Source organism: Dermacentor silvarum, chromosome 9 (assembly GCF_013339745.2).
Source record: "Dermacentor silvarum isolate Dsil-2018 chromosome 9, BIME_Dsil_1.4, whole genome shotgun sequence".
Classification (NCBI taxonomy): domain Eukaryota; kingdom Metazoa; phylum Arthropoda; class Arachnida; order Ixodida; family Ixodidae; genus Dermacentor; species Dermacentor silvarum.
The window spans coordinates 124,131,911-124,158,075 of NC_051162.1; the positions used below are offsets into that span (position 1 = coordinate 124,131,911).

The window sequence follows — 26,165 nt, forward strand, 5'->3', positions numbered from 1 at the left end:
AAAAGGCCGTTGCGAAAGCATTGGGCAAATGATACTGCGCACGAGGCACACGCTGTGTCATTAGTCTCTGACAATCGTTTTTGCTACTTGGAAGTTCGGTGAAACATTTGGTGCCAGTGGCCAAATAACGCTGTGCTTTCATCGAATCAAAGGCGAATATTTGAGTGAAGCTACTTACGAATGCCATGTCGAATACATATTATATGATGATTGTAGAATATATATATATATATATATATATATATATATATATATATATATATGGCTGGGAGAACGGCTCCGCGGTAGCTCAATGGTGAGAGCATCGCACGCGTAATGCCCACCTGCGGACAGTTGTTATTTCAACCATTTTCATTTTCAATTTATTGAATTTGTAAGTACAAGTGATTTTCCCTATGTTGTCCTTGGTGTCATTGTTTGTTCGCTTCTTATGATATGATTAATAAAAATCGGGCCCCTCGGTTCCCTTTCTTCTCGTTCATTACATAACAAGGGCTCGAATCCGGCAACATTGATGCCTTCAGGTAGCATATGTAGGTTTATTGACCAGTTGGATATCACCCAAAAAGATCACGTGCTCGTGACGCCTTTTGCAGAAAGGATGTTCCACATCCGCCCCTAGGTTTGTAAGTGGTGGCGCTGGCTAACACTCCCAGGGTTAGTTCTAGTTGTAAAACATAAATACCCCAGAAAGTGGATGGGAAAACGGCTCCGCGGTAGCTCAATGGTGAGAGCATCGCACGCGTAATGCGAAGACGTGGGTTCGTTCTTCCCCAGATGCGGACAGTTGTTTTTTCATTCATTTTCATTTTCAATTAATTTATCATTTCTTTATTTCAATCAATAAGTACAAGTAATTTCCCCTATGTCGTCCTTAGTGTCAGCGTTTGTTGGCTTCTTATGATATATATATATATATATATATATATATATATATATATATATATATCCATGGTATGGCGGAACCGACATACGAAAAAATGCGAGATGTAAAGAGCGTTCTAATCATTCGTAATTAACAAACCAATTTTTTGGTATGTTGGCGCCGCCGCGCAGTATTGGAGGCCCTCGACCCTGGGCGCACCGCATATCGGCTAGTATTGAATGGAACTGTAACACAAGAAAATCCAGCAACGCAGCCTTACCAGAACGACACATGCGACCAGGAGCCGGCTTCGGAAAAGAGCTGGCATAGCATGCAGGAACATTCGTCTGCTACGACGGAATATACCGGGTGTTTGAGCCGTTGCAAATAACACAATTCTATAGTCGCCGAGCAGGTCTACTCGAAGAGGCGGATATTGTGCAAGAAAATTGAAATGAATAATCGTCTAATTAACGAAAATTAACTAATTAATTTTAACTAATTATCTAATGGCACATATCGCGATTTGTTAATAAAGTGACTGGAACGGCAGTGCATATTCACCGCAAGTTTTACGGCCCACAATTCTTTTCAAGTGGATATACCTTGCAGTCTCACCCGCTTGAATTTGTAAGTTCAATATGGGCCATACGATGATTATTTAAGAACTTAATTAGTGTTTTATTAATTAGTCGGTTATGCATTTCAATACTGTGTCCAAGTAATGTCCGCCTCTTTGATCAGACCATCTCACGGACTAGCATTGTGCTATCAGCTGCAGGCATTGCCAAATCCTGACTGGGAGCTTACCACTGTCGTTGAAAAGAAAAGTGTATAATCATTACATTCTACCGGTGCTACCATATGGGGCAGAAACTTGGAGGTTAACAAAGAAGCTCGAGAACAAGTTAAGGACCACAGAAAAAGCGACGGAACGAAAAATGTTAGGACTAACGTTGAAAAACAGGAACAGAGAGGTGTGGATCAGAGAGCAAAGGGGGATAGCCAGTATTCTAATTGGCAATAAGAGTAAAAAAAATGAAGCTGGGCAGGCCATGTAGTGCGTAGCATGGATAACCGGTGGACCAGGCATTAGAGTTACAGAATGGATACCAAGAGAAGGGAAGCACTAAGAAGCACAGTCGAGGACGGCAGAAAACTAGGTGGGGTGATGAAGTTAGAAAATTTGCAGGTGGAAGTTGGAATCAGCTAGCGCAAGACAGGGGTAATTGGAGATCACAGGGAGAGGCCTTCGACCTTGCAGTGGGCATAAATACAGGCTGATGATGATGATGATCTGCCACAGGCAACTTAAAAAGAAATTTGACGGTGTTCGCTGAAACACCCGGTATATAGAAGTACCAAGATTGGATATACTCGGCTATCGCTTTCCCGAGTATACAGATACTCCGTAAAGCTCGTGTATAGCGGAGAAATGACACCGGGTATAGTGAAACGTTTGCAAAGGCTTTGGTAGATTTCGGGTAGTACCAGAACATATTCCTAGGACTTATGAAGGACGTGAGAACTCCTTCAGGGTAGCTTCGCTCTCTTCGATGTGTGAGTTGTTTGGATTGACATACATTTGCGAAGTTTCTTTTTTTTTTACTTCGTGTGCACAATTTTTGAACCAATCAAATAAAATATAAGAGTGAAGCCACTTTTGAATATCGAGTAGAATTCTCAATATTTTCGTACTTCCAAACAAAGTAAACAAAAATTTTAAAATATTGGGGGAAAATATTGGGGGGAAACTATGTGAAAAAAGAGTAGCCGTCACCATTAAAGGGCGACTAAATCTCTCTTATTTTCATTTAAAGAAATGGGAAAAATAATTGTGCACATCATCCGAGAAACGTACCGTTCACAATTTGACATCTGCTCAAATGAGTGCATAGCAGTCGGTGCATAGCGACGTGAGGTAACTGCAGAATGTCGCATACCACCGAAGCAACGTAAGCGTCAGATGATGTCATTCTGATGGTAAATAAACTTGACTTCAGAAATACGGTATATCGCCACGTTGCTCGAATGCTAATCGCATTACCGTCGACAGTCACTGTGACCTGAGTTCTGCTAACATAATTTTTTTTAAAGGATAGCTAGATCTAAAGCAGTGCACATCACTTTAAAGGAATGGAAGCGTTACGCGATTGGCCGTTAATGCGGCGTTACATAAACCGAGGCCACCAGTTCGCGTACTGCCGGCAGGCGAGACATTCATATTGAGTGACTGAAAATCGTCCCGCACAGGTTAGCTGCAGCATTCACTTGACGAGGAACTGGTACTTAGCCGTGCAGCACAAAACTTGTGTAGCAAAATAATTCGCAGCATGCTCCCATTTGCATTGACCTTTGTCCACGTCGACTCCAATAAGTTTGTTATCGGAAAAGTTTGAATAAAAAAAAAAGAATTCGAAAATTTTGGATTAGCGAAACCTGGAATAAAAAGAAATTCAAACAGGCGACTTTTCGGTTCGTATAGTCGAATTACAAAAGTTTGAGTATCCTTAGCTTTTATAGTAGAGAACTTTCTACTTACCTGCCAAGTTTTGTATTTTTTTTGGCAAGTAGCGCACTCGAAGGCTCCGTCTCGCTCACACATGGCACGGCAGGAAGTGCAGTAGCCGTGGCCACGCACATCTCTGTACAATCGGGCTGACACGTTGTCACACTGAATACACAGTGCTTCCTCCGGCAGCTTATCGATGAAAGTAACCCGCAGGTCGTTGGGGATGTCGGGTTCGAAATCTCGCAGCAGTACGACTCCTGACATGGCCCTGCGCAATCAGGAAAAAAAAAAGCGTAGTTAAATGAACAGCACAGTTCTTACCTGGTGAACAAAACGAAAAACGGCAACTGCAGGCAAAATACTCTCCCCTTCTGCATGCTTATTCGCTATCTTTTTTTTTATGTGAATGTGATATTGTAGTGCTACGTGTGATGTTTAGGCGTGCTCTTTTCCTTATGTAAACCATGTACAGTAGCAAGCCGAAATCTTGACGCGAAAGATCGATCTCGCAAAAAAAAGAAAAAGAAAAAATTGTTCACTGGCCCGGCATGAAGCTGGAGAAGAATTAGTACAAAGGCCGTTTGCTGCTCGACCAATGCAAATAACTGAGAGAATCCTACGTTGCATGGCTATGGCATAAAACATTTCAAATTGTTTGTCGCTGTCGCAGTGGTCTCTTAAATTTTGTTCCTGAGATACTTATACAGGGTGCCGTAACTATCATGCATCGAGAATAAAAAATAGGGCAATTACGTTAGTCGAACAAAACCTAGTGCATATTGCTTCCAGTGCAGTGGAGTAGCCGCCAGTAATTTTTTCGTTTATGAGATTTAATTAGGTAATTGTAATTAATTATCAAACTCGAGAAGTACCGTACAAATTATCAAAGTGTCCATGTGAAAATTGTAGAGCAACGCGAAAAACTCGCGATAGAAGCTGTCTGTTGCTCAATACGTGCTCCATAAATTGGTTGTCCGAGCGTGAAGAAGCCCGCGAATACACACAAAGTGCCTCGTGCGGCTAGTCGCGCGGCAATTGTATGTATTCGCGGGATTCTTTCACGCTCGGACAACCAATTTTATGGAGCACGTATTGAGCAACAGACAGCTGTATCGGGAGTTTTTCATGTTGCTCTACAATTTTTGGTAGTGATCGTCAGGTTGACACTTGTTTCTTTTTATTGCGATAGCAATTATATGAACACTTCAACCGGATTTCTGCCATCAGGCGTCAGCCGTGAGGTTCCGTATAAAGTCCAAGCGCGATAAAATCGTCGCCGCGCGCCGTATGCGCGAGTGAAAGCGCGCGGGGGACGCGCGCTATCACGGAGAGCGAACGCACGGCGGAAAGCAAACGCGACCGTCGCGCGAAAGGCCGTGGGGGTATGGGGGGAGGGAGGCGGGGCGACGCTGTGCTGCTTCACCAAACGCTTATTTTGCAACCGGGCGCAAGGGGAACTGGCCACTCAATCTCCCACGCGAAAGCAAGAAAGCGGGAAGGCAGCGTGGGAGGGAGGGGGGGGGGGTAGCTTCTCCTCTGCCAACAACTTCTCCTCTGCACAACTCCTCTGCACTTTGCCCGGCGGTGGCGGTCGCCCGCACCGTCTCTTATCTCCACACGGCTCCGATCTTTGTATGCGCTGTGCATTCGCCGCTCAGTTTTCGTTGAAGCGATAGACCGCGCGAACCTTCGCCCACTGCGGTGGCTGCGCTTGCTGCCAGCGTTTTGACAGTCGTTGTCTGCGGTCATTCAGTGTGATCTGTTCATGTTTGCTTGTGCGCGCTGATACCACGCTTGTTAATTCAGTTAGTAAGCGAATGTGTCCAAGCTTATGCAGCCGATAAAAGTACTATCCCTATTCCGAATAGCTCTCTACTAATTTGCTATCGCAATTGATGCTTCGCTTTCGGGCGAAACTGCGACATTTTTTGTACACACCTTCGAGTCCCCTTATTAGCAATCCGCCGCTCTTCGGCTACACACTGTGGCCGCTGCACTTGCGGCGCCAAACTGGCAAATCAAGGGGGGGGGGGGGGGGTATTCTGTAAGGGTCCACCTAGTGGACAAGTCCATTTCGTCTGCTGCTGAAGTTATTATTGGCTCGGCTGGGGTACGCGTAAGATGGAGACAGGCGCTTTCAAACAATCAGCACTCCAGCAGCAGACGAAACGGTCGTGTCCGCTAGGTGGGCCATTTACAGAATACTTCCCCCCTCCTGATTTCACCATGTTTGGCGCAGAACGTGCAGCGGCCACAGGGTGTAGCCGAAGAGCTGCGGATTGCTAAGGACAGGACACAAGGACAGGACACCAGGACAGGAAGCATTATAATCGGCATTAGGAGAAATAAGTGGAGGTAAGCGTATCATATAATGCGTATAGGACGAATGACCGGGGGTCCGTAAGAGTTGCCGAGTGCATGTCACGGGAAGGAAAATACCATTTACAGTGAATTTCGTGGAATGGTGACACCTTGAAGTTTGAAGGCACAGAGAGAGCCTTGTTGATGCAGGAAAAAGATCCACGAAAGAGGTTGTTGCCCCACAGTGGTCTGAAAATAGGCTCATAGTGATTCCCTTCGGCTTGTACAACAACGCATAGTTCGGGAATGTCGAGTGCGATATCCACGCAAAGTTCTATCGACTTCGAAATAGCGACATTATTGGCACCAATGTGACTACCTGTGGAGTCTCAGCTGTGGTAATGCACGCGCTTATCCGATATCTTCAGAGCGGCCACCAGGTTATCACGTGATGATCACGTGCTCGCTTGCGGAGGGCAGCAGGAAGAGGTGACGCTTCTCCGCTCCCGCTGCACCCTACCCTCTTGACTGTGAGAAGGGTAACATTATCCTTCTACTCAACTAACCACTCAACTCACCTCGCCCGAAACTGAACTTGAGAGCGGAGTACCTGCTGCAACTCTCAAAGTCGTCAGAAGGCGTAACATTAATACCCATTGTGACTCTTCAGAGACTCAGAGCCTACGAGCAGAGTGACTACTACTATGCTCGACGGGAATAGTACCAAAGGAAGGGCGGACGAACCACCTTCTCAGGAAGAAAGCGTGAACCACTTAGACTGTGTCAGTTCAGTGGGGAGCGTGTTCAGCAGAAAGGAGCTGTTAGAGGCGCAGCGGGAGGATCCCTTTTGTAAGACAGTTTTTGAGGGGTCCTGGGAGCCCGGCGGCGCGCCCACGGCGTACATGGATACAGCTGGTATTACATGCTGTGAGCGCGTTGGATTCCTACGTACTATAGACGCTGACGGCGTCCTGCTGAGATACATGCCCAGTGGAGAAGGACTGCGCATGAGTCCGTCAAAGCGGTGATTCCACGCACGCCCGGAGGAGCACTTTCACGATACGAGCCTCACCGGGCAGTGCGTGTGGCCCTAAGAGATACCTTAAGTTGTGCCGCTCTGCTACCTGCCCTGGAATGAAGGGGGATGTGACAAGCTATAGGCCCAGTCTTATACAACCTGTGCCAATGCGTGAAGCCGCGTGGTGGACTATATCCCCCGGGCTCATGCAGCCGATAAACAGACGAACACCCGGCAAATTGCGGCGTCTGACGTCATGGAACCTTACCGCAGGGCACCGAGCGGGAACCAATTCCTTCTCGTCATCACAGACCATTTCGGCAAGTGGGTGGAACTGTTGCCCGCTACGAAAGCTGTCAGCACGCGTAATCATGGGGGAAGCTGATCGAGGTGTCTACGCGATTCAGCAATCCTGAGCAGTTGATAACAGACAATGCGTCCTACTTCACTGTCAAACTCTCCGTAGACTCTTGTGTAGCTCTTGGCACGAAGCACAGAACAACCACAGTACCACACCCTCTGCGAATCCCACTGAACGTGTGAACGGCAATATCAAGCACATGCGGATTGCATTTGCGGAGACGCACAGCTACTGGGACACACGTCTTCCTGAAAGTGGGTTTGCTCTCAGGACGACAGTGAATCCCTCGACAGGGTTTACACCCATCTTCAACCTTGGGATGGAGCTGTTGAATCCGGTAGAACGTACTCTACAGGAACGCAGCAGCAAGGAACAGGTTGCTTGATCGGCATGCGCCGATCATGCGACTGGTATCTGCGCGAAGGTAACGCAGGCTTTACGCGACGGAACGTGAGCACTGCTCGCGCCGAGCATAAGGCGCAGTTCGACCGCTCACATCGGGAAGTTCACTACAAAGTGGGCGACCTCGGCGTTGAGGCGGAATCCCGTCCTAAGCGACGCCGGTAAGACATTCTCAGCTTCTCTGGCGCCGAAATGGACAGGACCGTACCGGGTGCGAGAGACTGTCTCTTCGCTCGTGTACAGGCTCGCGTACTTGAAGCTAAGACCGATCAGCACACCGGCGCATGTCTGTGACCTCACACCCTACTACGACAGATGGAATGGGTGGCCCTAGGAGAACGCTCTCCCACGCCCGCAGGCAGTGTGGCATCGGGTGGCACAGCTCGAAGTTCGAGCCCAGTGTGGCACTACAACTTGCGATCTCAGCAGAACTCTGTCCGGTTTGCAGAGTCTATTTTATTGGGTGCGATATCGGACGGGACGCGCCTTCGATGTCTAGCGTGCAGCCTTCCAGAGCGAGCACGCGCTTACTCTTTGGAAGAAGCGGGAGGGACTAACCAAACTGACGCAGCCGCAGACCGCTCTTCGGGAATCGTGCAAGAACAACCAAGCAGGAAAGACAGTTTTCGCTGTTGGTACGAACAAGCAGGCCGTAAACAGAAAGCAACGCATTCCACACAAGAGGCAGGAGAAAGAAACGAACTCTCCAGCAGCCAGCTGCGAGGGGATAAACGCAGCAAACAGTGTCTGGACCGAAATGGTGGCAGCGGCGCAGATTTCGTCGAACCGCACCGCCCAATCCCACGACCGAGTTTCGAGCCCCGCAACCAAGCAGCTGCAGCCCCAAGGCTGAGTGGCAGACTTCGCCCGCCAGAACTGAGTGGACCCCTGCTGCACAACGAGGTGCAAGCCATCGTGCGAGGTGCGTCGGTGCGCGTTTGCTGATCTTGCGTGCCGAAAACCGCGAGAACAGTGGAGGCCCAACGACAGAGAAAGCTGTGTCCTGATGAACAGGAAAAAGCGTGTTCGACCATGCCAGAGGTCAACCACCCCCGGGCACAGAAGACAGCTGTCCCGTGCCATCTCGAGGCTGGCTCGGAGATCGCGTCAGCATAATCAAGGCACCCAAAAGAAATCCAGGGGCCCTTCCACCACCACAGGCCCGCACGTCCGACTATAAATACGGAGAAGCACTTTGACTCGGATCCAGCTACCTTATTGCCTCCGATGCCTCGTTACCAACTGTCAAGCTGCTCTGCAGCATCATTTAATGTTCCGGCCTGGCTTACGACTAACATCACGGCGACAACGGCGGTCTGCGTCTCGAGCTGCTCCCTAACCAACATGAACTCGAACCGTGTTGATGTCGGGAGTAGCAACTCCTTTTCGGCAAAACTTTAGGTGACGGCGGCCTCTCCGCGCCTATAGGTGATTTTAGGAGAATTAAACCAAGTCTTCGACCGCAACGCTTCTGGGTGATTTTAATGAACGTACGCGCATTCCGATATCTTCGGAGTGGCAGCGCGATTATCACACGGTGATCACGTGCACGCTCGCGGATGGTAGCGGGACGAATGCACGTTTCGGAGCTCCCGTAGCTTTTCGCGCTTGACGGCCACGCCGCAGCCAAGGCACCCCACTCCATCCTCTCCACTCTCTTTGAACTGGGGAGACCTCCTCTCTGCCGCTGGTGGGAATCGCTATTCCTCGTATTCCCTCGATGCGTTTTAACGCGATAGCGTTTAGGGCCCCGTGTCGCAGAAAATCCGGCGTCGGCAACCGGCGTGTGATCGCGGGTGGCGGAGAAAACCATCCAACCACATCCACCGCGCAGGCCCTCCACGCGGTGCAAGGTTTTCGTGAACAAAAATTGAATTTCTCACAGTGAAATCCGCCAGAAAAATGGTAAAGTACGACTTTACCATTCGGCGTCGGATTCGCCGTCGGATTGTTTACCAATCGGCGTCGGATTGTAATTTGAATGTACGAGAAAACCTAATTCTGCTACGAGGAAACTCAAACATAAACCCCTTCTTGAGCATTTCCACCAGACCTGCGCGCGTCGGGGCAATAGCAAACAATTAATAAAATAATAAGAAAAGGTCCTAGGGCCTTCACATTTTAATATAACAGACTTATATTGCCCCTATAGAAACGTCTTCCCAGCTCTGCATTTCTGATTAAAAGTGAAGCCGACCTTAAGGGGATCGGTGTAAGCTTGGTCTTTGTAAGTTGGCTTTCCCACGTTCAGTGTTGCAATGAATGAAGCCTACTTGCCGTATGCGAACAACGCGATATGAACGGGTCCCGATAACGCTATCGCGTTCTACTCCTAAAGGCGAAGCTTAAGCGCCCTTCATGTTTTTCCTTTTGGCTGACCAGCTTGCGACTGCCCGCAACACAACGGAGCTGCGGTGACTGCCGCACGCCGTCTTCCTGCAGCGCCCGGCCTTCGTGAGCGACTGACCGCCCCACGCCACAGCCAGGATCCACGCTAGGTGAGCTGAACAATTAGACAACTTTAGTTCTGCGTGTTTAGCGTAATAGCAGGGCTTAGCGGAATGGTGGCTTCGAAAATGCGCGTGCGCAGAATGATAAACGACCCATAACGTTTAGCGTACACACGTTACGTTACGGTCATTGCGCGGTTTAACTAGTTTACGTAACACACGGCGGCGGTCCCGGCCGCCCCCTTGAAAACTGAATTTGGCGCTGCTTTTGCTGAATTCACTTCGTAACAAATGACTGTGTAAACGGATTTCACTTAGTCTCACGCCGCTTCAATGACGGAGTATTGTGGATAATCTTGTGGATTTTTCGAGATCGCTTCTCGTTTCTCACGAGTCGAGGCCTAACGAGAGAGATGGATGGATGGATGGATGGATGGATGGATGAGTGTCCCCTTTGAAACGGGGTGGTGGGTTGCGCCACCAAGCTCTTGATATTATTTTGCCTAATGTCCGACCTTTATTTTTGAGAAACACACAAATACAAAGAATTCCAGGCATCAACTTTTTTGAATCATTATACTGGGAATTCTGTTTCTGTACGTCTCCGTTGTTTGTGGTCTCCCGACTTTTCTGTCACCAAACGTCCAACCGCCTCTTACTAATCTCTACAGCTGACATGTTTACTTTGTCCCTGCTATCCCTGAACCCAATGGCTTCAAAGAGGTCAGAGGAGCCTAGACTTGCAGCTGGGTAGATTTCCTCACATTCAAAAAAAAAAAAAAAATCATGTTCCACCGTTTCTCTAGCTTTACCACAGCAAGCACATGCGGCTTCGTCCTTGACGTACTTCGCTTTATAACTGCGCGTTCTAAGGCATCCTGATCTCGCTTCGAAAAGTAAGCAGCGTCCCTTTGAGTTTTCATAAATTGTTTCTTTCCTGATTACCTTTTTTCCTTTGAGGTAGTTAGTCTTAGCAGGTTTCTTTTCCATTGCCTCCAGAAACTTCCGAGATGACAGCGTCACCGGTCGGTGAAGTCGGGAGATATGCGCTAAGGCATATGGCCTCTGAGATAGGTAGGTCTCAGTGGCTACGGTCGACAGTTTGCACTATTTGCTTGTACTACAGTTAGAGTGACCTAGAGGAAAGCTCCCCCATGGCGCCCATGTATTGAAATCGGGAACCGCAAGAGCGCTGCCATGTTGCTACCCTATGCAGTCACGCATGTGCAGACGACGAGATGTGATTCAGACTAGAGTGACCTAGAATACCATATTATTCTAGGTCACTCTAGAAGGCTTTGTAGTGGGCGCAGAGGAGGGCGCGGGCTGATGCATTGCGTGTTGCCGCCGAGAGGAGGCGCAGCAAGACGTTCCTCCTGAAGCTTCGTTCCGGGACACGGCGGCTGCCAAGCGGGCGCGGCGTTACTTTCGCCATTTCACTTCGAAGTAAGCTGCCGGTTTCTGCACTGCCGACCGGGCAATTACTTGTAGGGTACCCCGACGCTTTGGCAGGAATAAAAAAGTGCGATTCTCCAAACCACTGCAGACGTCTCGGGGAAGATTTCACGTCGTTCCCGCGATGATGTTGAATGTCTGGCCAGTTTGTTCTTACAATCATTACGCTTTCGCGGGAAGCTTAATTTGCCAATGTCACTGCCACAGCCTAATCATACGCAAAGCGTTGACCCGCTACCTTCGTCATGCCCTTTGCTCTAACCGCATCGGGTATGATTGTTAACTGCCGTGGCACATTACGCTGCTGCAGGAAAGTAATCTTGCCAAGCGCTCGCATAGGCTCGGAGGCCAATTTGTTCAGTATTTATGCATATGCAATCTATGGCACTGGTGCATGATCGCTTTAACCCTACAATACAAAGAATAAGAGTAAATTGGTCGAAACAAACAAGCATTTTTCAGAGCATGTATAAACACTTTATTTACAGTAATGAATAGAACACATTGGTCCGGCGCATCTTGCAAAAATGTAGCACAACAGCATGCAGAAGCTAATAAGCATTCCAAACGACCACTCTCCCCCCATGTTGCATATTTCGCTTAGGTCTCATCTTTCGGAGTTTCATTTCCTGTTTGTTGCCTCGCTTCAGTGCATTAAGTCTTTTCACGAAGAAATGCGGCCGAGTATAGTTAAGCAGAAACTGACCACCTTCGTTGCTGGTTCAGCCGCGTGTTCGCTGCAACCATGCAGGTTCGGGAGATTCGTGGGGATGGCGCCTGCCGATAGCAGGGGCCTCCCGCGAGGAATGCGTATTGCCTTCCCATCGATTACATACACATAATCTTTGATGATACGGGGTGTCCCAAATACCGTGCACCAAGATTTCAATATACGCAAATCCCACGTAACTGGACACAACCTAGGTAATTTTTGCGGCCGCTTGGAGATACTCAGATTATTTCTTGCATTCCGCCTAATTAGATAACCTTAATTCATTAATCAACTTCTCAAATATTATAATTAGATGAAAAGTGTTAATCGGAAAATTGGTGAGCAACATGAAAAAACTCCCGATACAGCTTTGTGTTGATCAATACGTGTTACATAAAAGTTTTTCCGAGCGCGAGAGAAGCCTGCGAATACACCCAAATTGACGCACGATTAGCCGCTCGAGGCACTTTGCCTGTATTCGCAGGCTTCATTCATGCTCGGAAAAACACTTATGTAGCATGTATTGAGCAACAGAACGCTGTATCGGGAGTTTTTCATGTTGCTCTACAGTTTTCTGACACACTTATCTAATTATAATATTTGGGAAGTTGCCTAATTAATTAGGTCTGATGTAATTAGGCAGAATGCAAGATATAATTTGAGAATCTCCAAGCGACGGCAAACAGCATTACATTGGTTCTGTCCAGGTAAGTGGCATTTGCATATGTTTAAATCTTGGTGCATGATAGTTGGGACACCCTGTATATCGCTGCTCAAAATGTAGTTCGCAGACCGCGCATGCTTCATCCGATATATTATCTGCACGGTGAAAGTTCCATTCCCACTGCTTTCTTCTTTCTTAGTCTCGCGCAACGTTGAATAAGGATGCCTTCGGTGCCCGTACGGCACTCGGGCACGAAACGATAGTTGCGGCGACGGTTAGGCATTTTCGCCTACCCGGGACACACGTCTGTAACGTGAGCGACACGCAGAGACAGGCACTACACGGAAGTGAAGCCGGCAGGAAGCAACGAAGTCGCAGCCAGCCGACGAACCACCCGCACGCAAGACAGCGAAACGGGCGTGATGACTGGCGAGTTCAGGATGATGATGATGATGATTTATTGGCATCCCCTTTGAAACGGGGCGGCGACAAATAGTCACCTAGCCTGCTTGATTTAATCAGGTATACTATACATGTTCTTTATCTTGCATTTTTGTATACCTATCATTATTTTTCTTTTTCAAAATTTACCTTGTACCGCTGCCTATGATTTTAAGAGATCAGGTCGCATCCATCTTTTCCCTACTTTTTTTCCACCAGTACTCTAATCGTCTCTTGCTGATCTCTACGGCTGATCTGTTTATGTTTCCTTCCACTTTAAACCCAAGCGCTTCTGGGAGTTGCACGTTACCTACGGTTCTCGCTGGGTGGATCCCATCGCATTCCATTAGGATGTGCTGAGTGGTCTCTGGATCTTTACTGCAGCATACACATGTCTCATCTAATTCCGAATATTTGTTCCGATATGTTTTCGTCCTTAGGCAACCGGCTCGAGCCTCAAATAGCAAGGCACTGCCCTTTGTGTTATCGTACAGATTTTCCCTTCTAATTTCTTTCTTCTCATTCTTGTAAATCTCCATTGTCCTTTTCGTTTCCATTCTTTGCATCCAATTCACGGTCTCTATTTCTCTCACTTTCTTTCTGATGACCCCTGGTTGTCTATTTACAGTTTCGATTATCCTGTACTTGGTTGCCAACTTCCTTGACCTCTTCCTCCATTCTGTGTCCACGCTTTTCATGTATAGATACTTGTGCACTTTAGCCGCCCATTTATTTTCATCCATGTTCCTGAGCCTTTCTTCAAAACTAATTTTGCTTTGTGCTTCTCTGACTTCAAAAGAGGCCCAACCCATGTCTCCATGCACTGCCTCATTTGTCGTATTACCGTGTGCTCCCAAAGCCAACCGGCCTACTGATCTTTGGTTAACTTCCAAACCCGCCAATATATCCGATTTTAAGCATATAATGGCATTTGCGAATGTTAGCGCTGGCACCATTACTCCTTTCCAGATTCCACGCACCACCTCATACTTATTGTGGCCCCACAGTGCTCTGTGTTTCATTAATGCTGCATTCCGCTTCCCCTTTATTTTCAGATTATCTTGGTGGTTGCTTGAGTAATTCTTTCCTTCGTTTATGTGTACGCCGAGGTACTTATATTGCTTCACTATGGGTATTACTTGCTGTTGAATTGACACCACGAAGTTACTCGTGTGCTCATTAAAGATCATAATCCCTGATTTCTCTGTGCTAAACTTAAGGCCTAGATTTGTCGCTGCGTTCCCACAGATATTCGCAAGTATCTGTAAATCTTTTTTATTGTCCGCTAGTAGCACAATGTCGTCTGCGTACATCAGTCCAGGGATCTTCTGTTGCACCATTTGTCCATTACGCATGTAGGATAAATCAAAACCTAATTCGCTGTTTTCCAGTCGTCTTTCTATGCCCTTGACGTAAAGCGTGAACAACAATGGTGACAGAGGGCATCCTTGCTTCAATCCTTGGTGAATTCCCACCATTTCATTTCCTTTTCGGCCTTCCCATGCCACTTGTACTTGGTTGTCTCGATATATCTCCCTCAGCAGCTCCACGAAATCGTCATCTATGCCTTCGTATTGAAGAATATCCCACAACAATTCCCTGTCTACGTTGTCATAAGCTCCTTTAATATCTAGAAATGCTATCCATAAAGGTCTTTTCTGAGCTACTGAAATCTCTATGCACTGAGTTAGTACAAACATATTGTCTTCTAAGCGTCTGCCTGGCCTGAACCCATTCTGTAGTTCCCCCAATACACCGTTTTCCTTCCACCCACTTCGACAGTTCTAATTTTATGGCTTGCATTGCCATTCTATATATCACCGACGTTACTGTAACTGGCCTGTACGAGCTCGTCTTATCCTTATCTCCTTTGCCTTTGTAGATAAGATTCATCTTGCTTTCACGCCATCCAACGGGAATATTCTTTGTTCTAATCACTTGCTCTATGGCATTAGTCAGCAGTGCCTTGCTTTTTGGACCGAGGTTTTTGATTAGCTGTATTGGGATTTCATCGGGTCCTGCTGCCGTGTTGTTAGGGCATTTTCTGCTGCCTTTTTCCAATAAAAGCTTTCTATGCTGAATTTTGATCTCTCAGGCCTCTCTGTTGTTGCTGGATCTGTTGTCTGAACTACGCTTTTTCTCGTACCGAAGTTATGCCTGATAACGTCTGTGATGTACCGCAGCGCATCATCGCCTTCATAGATGTTACCGTCTTCATCCCTTATAGCCGTTTGCGAGTTTCTAGTTGGAGCTCCGAGTGCTTTTATATGGTTCCAGAATCTTTTTGGGGCGCCTTTGTCTCTTTTGTGAATGTTATGCACCCAACGTTCACTTGCGCATTTAATTTTCTCTTGCAATTTTCTCAGGAGGAAGCTGCTGCAGCGCCTCTAGCGGGCGCATTGGCAGGCGACAGCGGCCGCGTCAGTGAAGAGCATAGGAAGGCTGGGCCTAACGTTGTGACGGGCCAGTGAGCCCACTAGAAAAGCTTCTAGAACACTGTACTTGTAACTGATTTCGCCGCGGATGGGCATACATGGAAGGTACAAATACAACGCTCTCCCAGCTTTCATTGCGCTGCCTCTCGCACTTTTCTCACGCACACACAAAGCTTGGCGAATAGATAGAATCACTTAGGTGCATTATGGATGCAAAATTCGAAGCGTAATGGGCTAGGGACCCGCACGTCAACTGCGCTATATATCATGCTATATCGCTCAACGTATACCGCTATACTAAAACTCGCTTTCTGCAAAGTTCGTTTGCGGAACGGTAACGCTATTTCCCTTAACGCCGCTATTACGCTAACGTTAAACTATCTATTATTAGCTTTTTGTGTCCTTTCCATATTTCGCGGTTGTCGCCTCAGCCATGCGGAACGCTCCGCCGCTGTGGTGTTTGTGTTTGTTTGTTTGAAGTTTATTCTTATAATATGTATGTACAAAACATGTAAAATGCATGTCGTTGCTTTTGTTGGTGTAACTAAGGCGAATAAACACCTTACGTGAAAGACTCGCTCTTTCCCCCTGACCTGAATCCGCCGGGTCGCAACTTACTAACCATTGGTTAGGGGTCAGATCTCTGACGTTTAGGGCTGCTGCGGTAATGCTGACCCTTCTCTAGCGCGGTGCTATCCAGGGAAGGGTCAGGTGCGCACGCGCAAACTTGAGTAAGATCTTTATACAGTGTATGCGTAAACTAATGACCGACGGCCTTTCGGAGTAGCAGGTAGGGAAAGAACATTATGGGCTGTTACCACATATCAGATCACGTAGCTCTTATTTTGTCTACGTGCGCTTCATCAGCTCTGCTTTAACTGTTGTTTCCGTAGTATACTGTGACATTAGAGTTGGCAAAGTCCGTGTGAATGCTTCATTTTTTTGGTTTAGTTTGAATATCCTCTGACGGCTCTGGACTTCCGGCTGGAAGTTGGTTCCGTTCACCATGTTCTTCCACGCGTTGTCTGACGTTGTTGACAGCGAACTACACGACCAGGCTAACGTGGTTCAGTGTCGATAATTCTGTGTTGCTGTTCACGTTTGTGCACATCATTGTCGTTTTAGGTGAAACACTAACTTATGCGGTGCCCGCATTGGGCAAATAAACTACCAGCTGCTCGGTTTCCGGCCGTCTGCTAAGACGCGTGAAAACCTGGGCATTTTACTACTTGCATGGTAAAGACGAACGCTTACTAACACAGCACAGTCCCTATTAGAATATACTACGTTTCGTAAAGGTATATCGAACGGAAACTACGAGTACAGCAGCGTCATGCGGCAGACAACGAGGTACGAACCGCCGAAAATGATGCCGCGAAATCGTGCACGAGCCGTGCACTTCGCTAACCACGGCCAGCACAAACATTGCTCCCCGTGCTTGGCGGCACATGCTGTGCTTCTGCCACTTTTTTTTATTGCGATAGCAATTATATGGACACTTCAACCGGATTTCTGCCGTCGGCGTCGCCGTCGTCGTCGCCGTCGCCGTGAGGTTCCGTATAGATAAATCTTCGCCGCGCGGCGTATGCCCCAGCGGAAGCGTGCGGGGACGCGCGCTATCAGGGAGAGGGAACGCTCTCAATCTCCCACGCGCAAGCAAGGAAGCGGAAAGCCAGCGTCGGTGGGAGCAAGGGGGGGGGGGGGGGGGGGGGGGGGGGGGGGGGCATTTCTCTGCCAACAACCGCGCTCGTCGCTCGTCCGCACAGTCTCTTATCTCTCCCACGCGCAAGCAAGGAAGCGGGAAGCCAGCGCCGTAGGGAGCGGGGGGGGGGGGGGGGGGCGCCCTTCTTCTCTGCCAACAACCGCGCTCGTCTCTCCGCCCGCACCCTCTCTTATCTCCCCACGGCTCTGATCTTTAAGCGCCGTGCATTCGCCGCTCAGTTTCCGTTGAAGCGATAGACCGCACGTACCTTCGCCGCTGCGGCGTTTGCGCTTGCTGCCAGCGTTTTCACAGTCGTTGTCTGCAGTCATTCAGTGTGATCTATTCATGTTTGTTTGTGCGCGCTCACACCACGCTTGTTCATTGAGTTAGTAATAGTCGGGCCACATTTTCCAACGCACGCTACACATGCAATGCTGCCCGGATCGGCAGTGCAGCGCTACAGGTGTGTCCCTTCGCACGCGCTGCCCACGGGAAGCGCTTCTGATCAACACCACCGTTTCACACGCGCCTTCTCGTGGTCATCGAGTCTCTCTTCATGTCGGTCTACTTACGCCGCAGCACACCTGCTTACTTAATCAGCTCATGTTTACTACAATTCATATTGCTACCAAAGCCGCTCACCTTACTTCGTATGACATTGCTGTGTTGCTATCGCATTCATTGCTTCGCCCTTAGGGCGGTGTTTTAAAAATGGCCATGACAGCCCGCAGGTGTTTACTATACGTCGAATAACCTGACGGACGACATTGGCTGCGAGGCGGGGAGGTGTAGGGGTATGATTTGTCTACTTAGAAAAGGAGCAACCGTATTCAGTGACTTTAGGAAATGGTGCAGTACTCATCAGAATTTTACGGAGCTAGATGACCCTTGCTTCTCCAGAACATTTTGATACGTACATCTAAGAATATCTGGCAACGGTTATTGACAGTTATATGTAGTTGGTCATATAGACATTGCGTAATCAAGGAGTACAAGAAGCATACGTGAATATCTTCGCAAATGTCTACAAAAATTCTACAACTACCTTGGTTCGACACAAGAAATGTAGAAAGTTATCTATCGAGAAAGGGGTCAGGCACGGAGACACAATCTCACCAATGTTATTCACTGCCTGTTTAGAATAAGTATTCAAGCTCTTAGACTGGGAAGGCTTAAGAGTGAGGATCAACGGCGAATATCTCAGCAACCTTCGGTTTGCAAATGACATTGTCCTATTCAGCAGCAATGCGGACGAATTACGCCCGCGCCCCCCGCAATATTTTGTGGCCGAGTGTACATCTAAGAATATCTGCCAACGGTTATTGACAGTTATATGTAGTTGGTCATAGAGGCATTGCGTAATCAAGGAGTACAAGAGGCGCACGTGAATATCTTGGCAAATATCTGGCAAGGGAACAAGAATTCAGGATCGCCAGTCAGCCTCTAGAGTCTGTAAAGGGGTACGTTTATCTAGATCAATTACTCACAGGGGACTCTGATCATGAGAAAGAAATTTACAGAAGAATATAATTGGGTTGGAGTGCATAAGGCAGGCATTGCCAAATCCTGACTGGGAGCTTACCACTGTCGTCGAAAAGAAAAGTGTACAATCATTGCATTCTACCGGTGCTAACATATGGTTAGGAAAAATAACAGCACTGGGTAAACAAGGACACAAAGAAGACCACGACACTGGCGCTGCGTCCTTTGTGTCCTTGTCCACCCAGCGCTTCTATTCTTCCTAAACATGAATTCCCACCGACTCGCCCAAGTTTCTCTTCTAGTGCTAACATATGGGGCAGAAACTTGGTATTGAACGAAGTTCGAGAGCAAGTTAAGGACAGCACAAAGAGCAATGGAACAAAAAATGTTCGGCGTAACGTTAATGCCACGTACACACTAGCGGCAAAACGCGCGCGGCGCGCCGCCGGCGGCAAGACGCGCGCCGCAGCCGCGAAACAGGTTTTTCTTGCCGCGGCAGGGATCGCTCCTGGACCGATTTTTTGTGGTTTGCCGCGTGCCGCGGATGAAGGAGACCAATGAGAGCGGCCCGCTACCGTGACGTGCGCGCGGGAAACTGGTGACATGCGGACCCGCCCGACCGCTCGTTTTGTACTTGCGTCCGCTGTTAGCAGGAAACTCGTTTCGCACTATCATCTGCACGCATCAGCTCCCGGACCGAGCTGACGGATAGTTCGAGAAGGGGGGAGAGAGTCTAGTCTGTCACGTAATTGCCGCAGGCGCGCCGCCGGTTGGTGTGGCCGCCCTGCCGCTGCTGCGTTTTGCCGCCGGCGGCGCGCCGCGCGTTTTGCCGCTAGTGTGTACGTGCCATAACAGACAGGAAGAGAGCGGTGTGGATCAGAGAGCAAACGGGGATAGCCGATATTCTAATTGAGATTAACAAAAAGAAATGGAGCTGGGCAGGCCATGTAATGCGTAGGATGGATAACCGGTGTATCATTCGAGTTACAGAATGGGTGCCAGCAGAAGGCAAGCGCAGTCGAGGACGGTAGAAAACTAGGTGGGGTGATGAAATTAGGAAATTTGCAGGTATAAATTAGAATTGGCTACTCCAAGAAACGGGTAAGTGGAGATCGCAGGGAGGGGTCTTCGGCTTGCAGTGGGCATAAACATACACTGAAGAAGATAATGATGATGATATATAGTTGGAGCCCGCCGACAAATTGTAAACAGGAGTACTTGCTATGACGAAACCTGGAGAAAGCAAGCGCAAAAAGTGGTGTCCAAATCCACGCCCTTTAGGTGGCGTCCCCTGGATTCAAAATGCGGAATTAAAACAAAAGCTTGGTGGCGCAACCCACCACACTGCTTCTATGGGGACGCTCATAGCATCCATCCATCCATGCGGATCTTTCGCTGGCTGAATGCGGGAGGGGGGGGGGGGGGGGGGGGGGAGTGATTTTTGGTGCCGGAAATGCGTCACAGACGTCGGGTATTGGACACTACCGTTTACGGGCACTTTGCATACGTCATTCTTTTGGGAACACTTGTCTACAGCATTCGAGAAACGCGAATGGCGAAAAGAAATTGAAAAAAAAAAAGTGTACGGCAGTGTCCGACGAATTAAATTTGAGTGGACGTTCGTACGTCTGCTACGTCTAAATCAAATAGATTTGGTGTGCTTACGACATGGAAATATTTGGAAGCTTATGGGTAACCGCTAAACGTAGTCACCCTATATTGCAAATTGATTTATTTTAATATAAAACTGCTTATGTTATGGAAGGCGCTTTCCTTTTCTTTGCTTAAACGTTTCACCTTGTAATAAAAAATAAATTGAAAAGAAATTGAGCTGTTCTGTTCCTGTACAACCCTTCATTGAGCAAGCAGTTGCGAATTCTGGAAGTGACTGTTGAAATGATACGCGATAAGCATGGGCCTTACGCGAAAGCAAGACACACATAATCTTAAAAACTGACTCATCCTGCACTAAAGATAGCATGGCATACAGAGTGACGCGAGTTTGCCTAGCACAGAAAAGAAGCATTGACAGTTCTGAATAAAATACGGATTAGGAAGGCAATAAGCCTCATAAAAGATAACACTGGTAACAAGCGTCACCAGCGTCGACTGAAGCCTTAACTCTATATATAGGCAACTTCGAACTAGCACACATTTTTCAAAGTTAGCTTTTTCAAAGGAAATCTACGCAAACACGTGAATTCGAAACCTAGCACCTCGTTGGAAGCGCATCCGTGAAGTTGTTGGGAAGTGGGGAACATTTCTTCTTCTTCTTCTTCTTCAAAAAAAAAAAAAAATATACCTCAACGGACGACGCTAAAATATTCTAATAAAACTAACAGAGAAGTACGGGTCACAGTTTGTGTGGTTAAACAGGGCGGAACGCGCAAGTCCGTCAAATCCCGACTGGTTTGACGCTGCTTATGAAGCCGGGCTTGCGAGGCCTATAGTCTGTGCAGTTGATACAAGACGGCAAGCTTGAATGTCTTCGCCTCCGAACATGCGAATTTAAGTCATAGTAGACGTAACGGCAAAGCTTTCGCCCTCATAACTCAATTGATGTTCACGCGCCAGTTTTATCTGAAAAGACATACCGAATGTCGACGAAACTTGAGAGTAAAGCCTTACTTCTAAATCTGTCCGTGCTGAACGTGTAACATTGGCTCCGAAATGCCGCTTTCGTGTTCGGCGCTAATCTATGAGCAATTCCAACATTCTCCCTAATGGAAACCGAAGTTGGTTTTTGCAGCCATAACGTCAATTCACTAATGACAATTGAGCGAAAAGGACGACCCACCTTTGCTCTGTCGGAACGATGCGTCGATCCGGCTCGCTGGCCTAACAGCGGAACCAACGCAGCCTGGATACCTGTTGCCATAGAAACGAATGATAAGCACCGCCGGAGGTGTTAGTGCTATATTTTTTTCTGTCGCTCAGCCGATAGCGCTCGGAAAGCGCAATACGGCGGGTCGACTTCGCGGGCAGAAAGAGCGCTTATCACTTTCCCTTTGTGCTATTGCCAATATTCTACCGAGTGTCGCGTCTGAAAGCAGAGCTTGAACTTTACAGTGTTTTGAACTTTGTTGTGCGCAGGTTCTTACCCGGCATTAAAAAAAAGAAAAACGGGCCTCGACTCCGCCGTGCACCGTGAAGGCGGTGCACGGCCGGCACTACGTAAGAAAAGCCAAATTAAGACTATTTTGAATGGCCCCTCGCCCTTTTTTCTTTTCAGAACCGCTTATTGAAGCACTTTATAGCAGGCCATGGCTGACGACGAGTTCTATCCTGCATCTTAGTGGTGGCGCGCCAATCAATTGGTCTCGCCCACCACAGCTTTGGTGAAATAATCGAGCTGCCCCCTGCTGCTGCGGGAGGCAGACGAGCGCTCCCGCCTGATACCTCCAATTAAAATAAGGGCAAGCGTGCTCCCACTTGGTGCTCGGCAACTATGGGAGTTTCAAACGCTTGGAGGGACACCCATCTAATGGGACGTTGGCAGCATGGGACTGCCAGACTCCATTTTTATGAAGAGTTTGGTTGAAATTTGTTTGTCTCAGTTCTTGCACCGCAAGCATAATGGGTCTGAACAAACCTCTCCCAAGCAAGGCACCGCTGTGAAGGCGGACGCCTGGCCGGGGGCAGCGTGTACCATAACCGGTGGGTGTTCAGCTCTGGGATCGTACCACGAACCTCTCGCAGCCGATCCTTCTGCCCTACCCATTCTGTGCACCGGCTTATTTTCCTCCCCCGTCTTAAATTGAGGGTGTGGGTGAGCTATATATATGTGTGCGTAAACATTGCTAAGCAGTTGCTGCCCTTACTAAGACGAGTCTCCTCGTCGAAACATTGGCCTCAGCGACATCCCTTGTTTTACCAGTGCGAATCGCTTCAAGGCTCCGTTTTCCTGTGAACTCCTTGTGTTAAAATTTACCGTAGTAATTTTTGCCAAGAAAGGTGTGACCCCAGCATGGCCGAAGTTTGAAGCGGTGCTTTGTTTCTAAAGGCTGAATAAATTTGATACACGACAAGAGCATGCTCTTTTTTTTTAATTAAGGGAGCGTTGCAATTGAGACAGGAATGGGCCTGGCTGTTATCTGATGTGGCATTATGTTTATTGTCTCATTGGGTCCTTGGTCAACACCAAGCGCACTTTTTTTTTCAATCTAAACATATAGGTACTGTTGCGTCTGGTGGTCCTTCGGGACAAAGGAGGCCTCATCGGCAGACGTGAAGCTATCAGGTGCTCTTCACACTTGTCGTTTCTGGCGGCCGGGAAGTGTCACCGTTAGTCACCTCGGACTGATGGATGAGCAGTTGATCCCCAGACTGCAATGGGTCATCGGTCTCGTGCGTAGCTAAAACGGCAACGTCGCTCTTCGTGTGTTTCGTGAAGCACCAGCGCCAGCCCAAACTACGACGAGGCCCGGCGCCGACTGTGACGCGCCAACCTGGAGCCCCTTCCGAGACAACAGCCACCGCCCTCCCCGGAAACGGTGGCTTCCGCGAAATGACTGTCACGAAGAGGCGACTAATTTTTGAAAGGGGCCAGCGTCGAGCATTCCCGTGGAAAACACGCCAACGTTTGGTTCCCAAGGTGTCACCCATTACCTGGTGTGCGGGGGCGATCAGGGGCATTGGAGGCGGAGCCCGGCGGGAAACGATGTCACATCATGGGCGGGAGATTACGAACTGATCGAAAACTGTGATTGGCCTAAAAAAACTGCACTGAACTCCCTCAACGAGTGAAAGGGGGAAATTAGCTGGATTAAAAAGGGGAGCTTGAGTGTTGGGAAGGGCGCTCGGACATGCAACCACATCGCATGTAGTAAGCTCCGATGATCCTGGAGCCCTTATTTGTTTGAAACTTTGTACATATGTATATAAAACGCTTTTTTTCTCAACTCTCTGGATACCCCCTTCTTCCGGCACTTGGCACGACACTACACATGACTCATTCGTGGCCGCCCGGACGCTCGGACTTCGCAAGAGTACACGTCGCGGGTTTATTGTGCACCATGAATGACAAAATGCGGGAAAACCATTTTATTACTACTCAAATAAATCGAACATTTAGCATGGGGGCATGCATGCACATAGGCGTACTTAGACGCCTTCTCAAACAAGCGAAAAAAATTCAAAGTAAGCTACTTCAGACTAAAAGAAGCGTGAAAATAGTGCACACAAGTGGTAAATTTTGCACTACAGATTCACTGCAATGATATCTCTAAGGTGACAACACTTGCCGCATGTATAGTTTCAATTTGCAGTGTTCAAAGTACAACTCCCTAGACCAAAGTTGAAAGAATAATTGTCGCTTCACGAGGGAGAGAAAGAGAGATAGAGAAATAGATCGAGAAATGCATGATACTTAATACTCTCTAAAGAAGCTCTTCATGCTGTCAAACTTTGTTTCAATATTCACAGTCACAGCGTGCCATGCTTTGTAACGACGAGGGTAAATAGGCATTCAATAAAGTGGAGGTGCAACAATCTTCAAGACGACGCAATTCTGGAAGAGGAACCCTTTCTTCTCGTTCTCCAGAAGAGGAACGGGTATGACTTGCGAGTAGCCGAACTTGGGGTTCCGTTGATCCGATACTGGTTTCTTGAAGCAATCGGCAGCGTGTTCAGCTGTCGCCGTGTCCAGTTCGAAACATCGCCTGCTGCGTTCGTCCTGCTGGTTGACAAGAACCAAGATTATCTAGAAGAGGTAGAAAGATAAGTCTTAGTGCTGGCTCTGGGTATTGAACGTTCTTTCCTGCGAAGGTGCTCATTCAAATAGATTTTGGCCCTTGGTTTCCCTGTTAGTGCACGGAAGAAGGCAAAGCATGCTAGTTTTTGGAGCATGCAACGTCAAGTACACCAGCATTAAATTTACAAGTATCCAGCTAGCACGCAAGCGTTGTTACAGTTACAATGCGCATACCGTAGCAGTGAAAATTTTCATCTTGCGGGAGTTGAAAATAAAGCGCTAGTTAAATTTTCGGGAACACAGGAGATCGCCTGAAGTAATGAAACTCTGCTGGTAAAACCTGTTGGTGGGGTAAGAAATCAGCATGCGTATATGCACGCTTCTGTTCTTTAGCTTAACGATCGTTAAAAATAACGCAGTTCTCGCGACGAACGTAACAAGCCCTGTGAACACAGGCCGAAACATTCTCTCGGTACGTTGGCCAGCAGCTCTGTCACTTGATGTTATATAATGCTGACAAATGCGCAGAAACATCTTTCCCTTCGTGGCATTAACCAAGACAATTTTAATACCAAAATTGTGCGACAGTATCTCTCCGAGATAATTTTCTCTGTGGAGAACATCACAGCGTGTGTGGGGATATTGAAAGTTCAATGCTTTCTGCATTGTGCCTATGGGCCAATATTGTATTGCTTTTTCGCTATGCTTAGGCGTCGTATTTACCAATGTCTGCGCCTTCCGCATAGGGAATGTTAGACACCGCAGCATGTGAACACTGCGGCAACGAGGAAACAATGCATCATATTCTGTGCCAGTGGCCCCAGTGCAGTACAGTGCACAGATAGAATAGGACTCCATCAAAAAAGAGGCAGAACCGGCACAGCCAAGTTCATCGGTAGTGAAGCCTTACAAAAATCTTATACCAGAAGTACCGAGTGTGTTGCCGTCCGACTAAAGAATAAAAGTGTCTGATTAGCGCTTCCGAACATCCGGAGATCTGTTTTCACAGAACGCGACGAAGTGCTTTCCAGATCACAGGAAAATTATATACGACGTTCACCTTGTTCTGGAAGGGCCAGGGAAGCATGTCGTCGTATTCGCCGCTGCAAATTCGGCATTTGAAAGACAGATGTTGCGACGACGTCAATGATGAAGGACGAGTGAATCCAACTGTGAACTCAACACGATATCCTGGCGTGTTTATGTACAGCGCCCCCGAGGATATCTCCTCGGTGGACGCCATAGCTGCAGCCTTCAGCGCAAAGTACGGTTGCAATTTCCAGACATACTCGAAACCTGGCGTCATCTGCAACGTAGTGTAAGAATAATGTACCTCTAATACAAAAAATAGACCAAATATCCCTACTCAAGACGGTCCTTATCCCCACTATTCTAAGCATGTTTCCGGTATTCTACAGAATTGAAGGGGGCTGCGTATAACTTACATATACTTTCAAACTGAAACACCAACATACCCATATATTACAACGTTTCAATAAACGTTCCACTGGGGACACCAAGACCGTGGTGACAACTTCAATGATAGCATGTTTGCAGCTTTGATCATAATCAAAGTCCACGCAGGTGGTACTCCGGCACTCGATTTCTGTAGCATCGGTAAATGCCATCGTCAAAATTCGATAAAAGTCCGAATTGGGAAGTCTCACGTGCAC

General features: G+C 47.9%; 3 protein-coding genes across 13 annotated transcripts in view; all 3 read right to left on the reverse strand.

Annotated features, from left to right (window-relative positions):
• Positions 1–21,612, reverse strand: part of LOC119464228 (uncharacterized) — a 48,266-nt gene extending 26,654 nt beyond the window's left edge. For all 3 annotated transcript variants that reach the window (XM_049656594.1, XM_049656593.1, XM_049656592.1), the window contains exons 1-2: positions 21,594–21,612; positions 3,408–3,645 (exon numbers count right to left, since the gene is read on the reverse strand). In XM_049656594.1, coding sequence (XP_049512551.1) covers positions 3,408–3,641 — 234 coding nt within the window. In that variant the 5' untranslated portion in view covers positions 3,642–3,645; positions 21,594–21,612. The remainder of the gene's footprint in view (positions 1–3,407; positions 3,646–21,593) is intronic.
• Positions 1–21,812, reverse strand: part of LOC119464227 (uncharacterized) — a 192,586-nt gene extending 170,774 nt beyond the window's left edge. Inside the window, exon 1 of the mRNA XM_049656590.1 lies at positions 21,598–21,812. The gene's annotated coding sequence lies outside the window, so the exon portion shown is untranslated. The remainder of the gene's footprint in view (positions 1–21,597) is intronic.
• Positions 1–26,165, reverse strand: part of LOC119464231 (TNF receptor-associated factor 6) — a 163,178-nt gene that overhangs the window by 99,798 nt on the left and 37,215 nt on the right. For 2 of the 9 annotated variants that reach the window (XM_049656595.1, XM_049656597.1), the window contains exon 12: positions 25,553–25,798. The exons of 6 other annotated variants lie outside the window; for them this stretch is intronic. In XM_049656595.1, coding sequence (XP_049512552.1) covers positions 25,553–25,798 — 246 coding nt within the window. Of the gene's footprint in view, positions 1–23,828; positions 24,502–25,552; positions 25,799–26,165 lie in introns of those variants that run through there. One more of the 9 variants, XM_037725117.2, reaches the window with a different exon arrangement.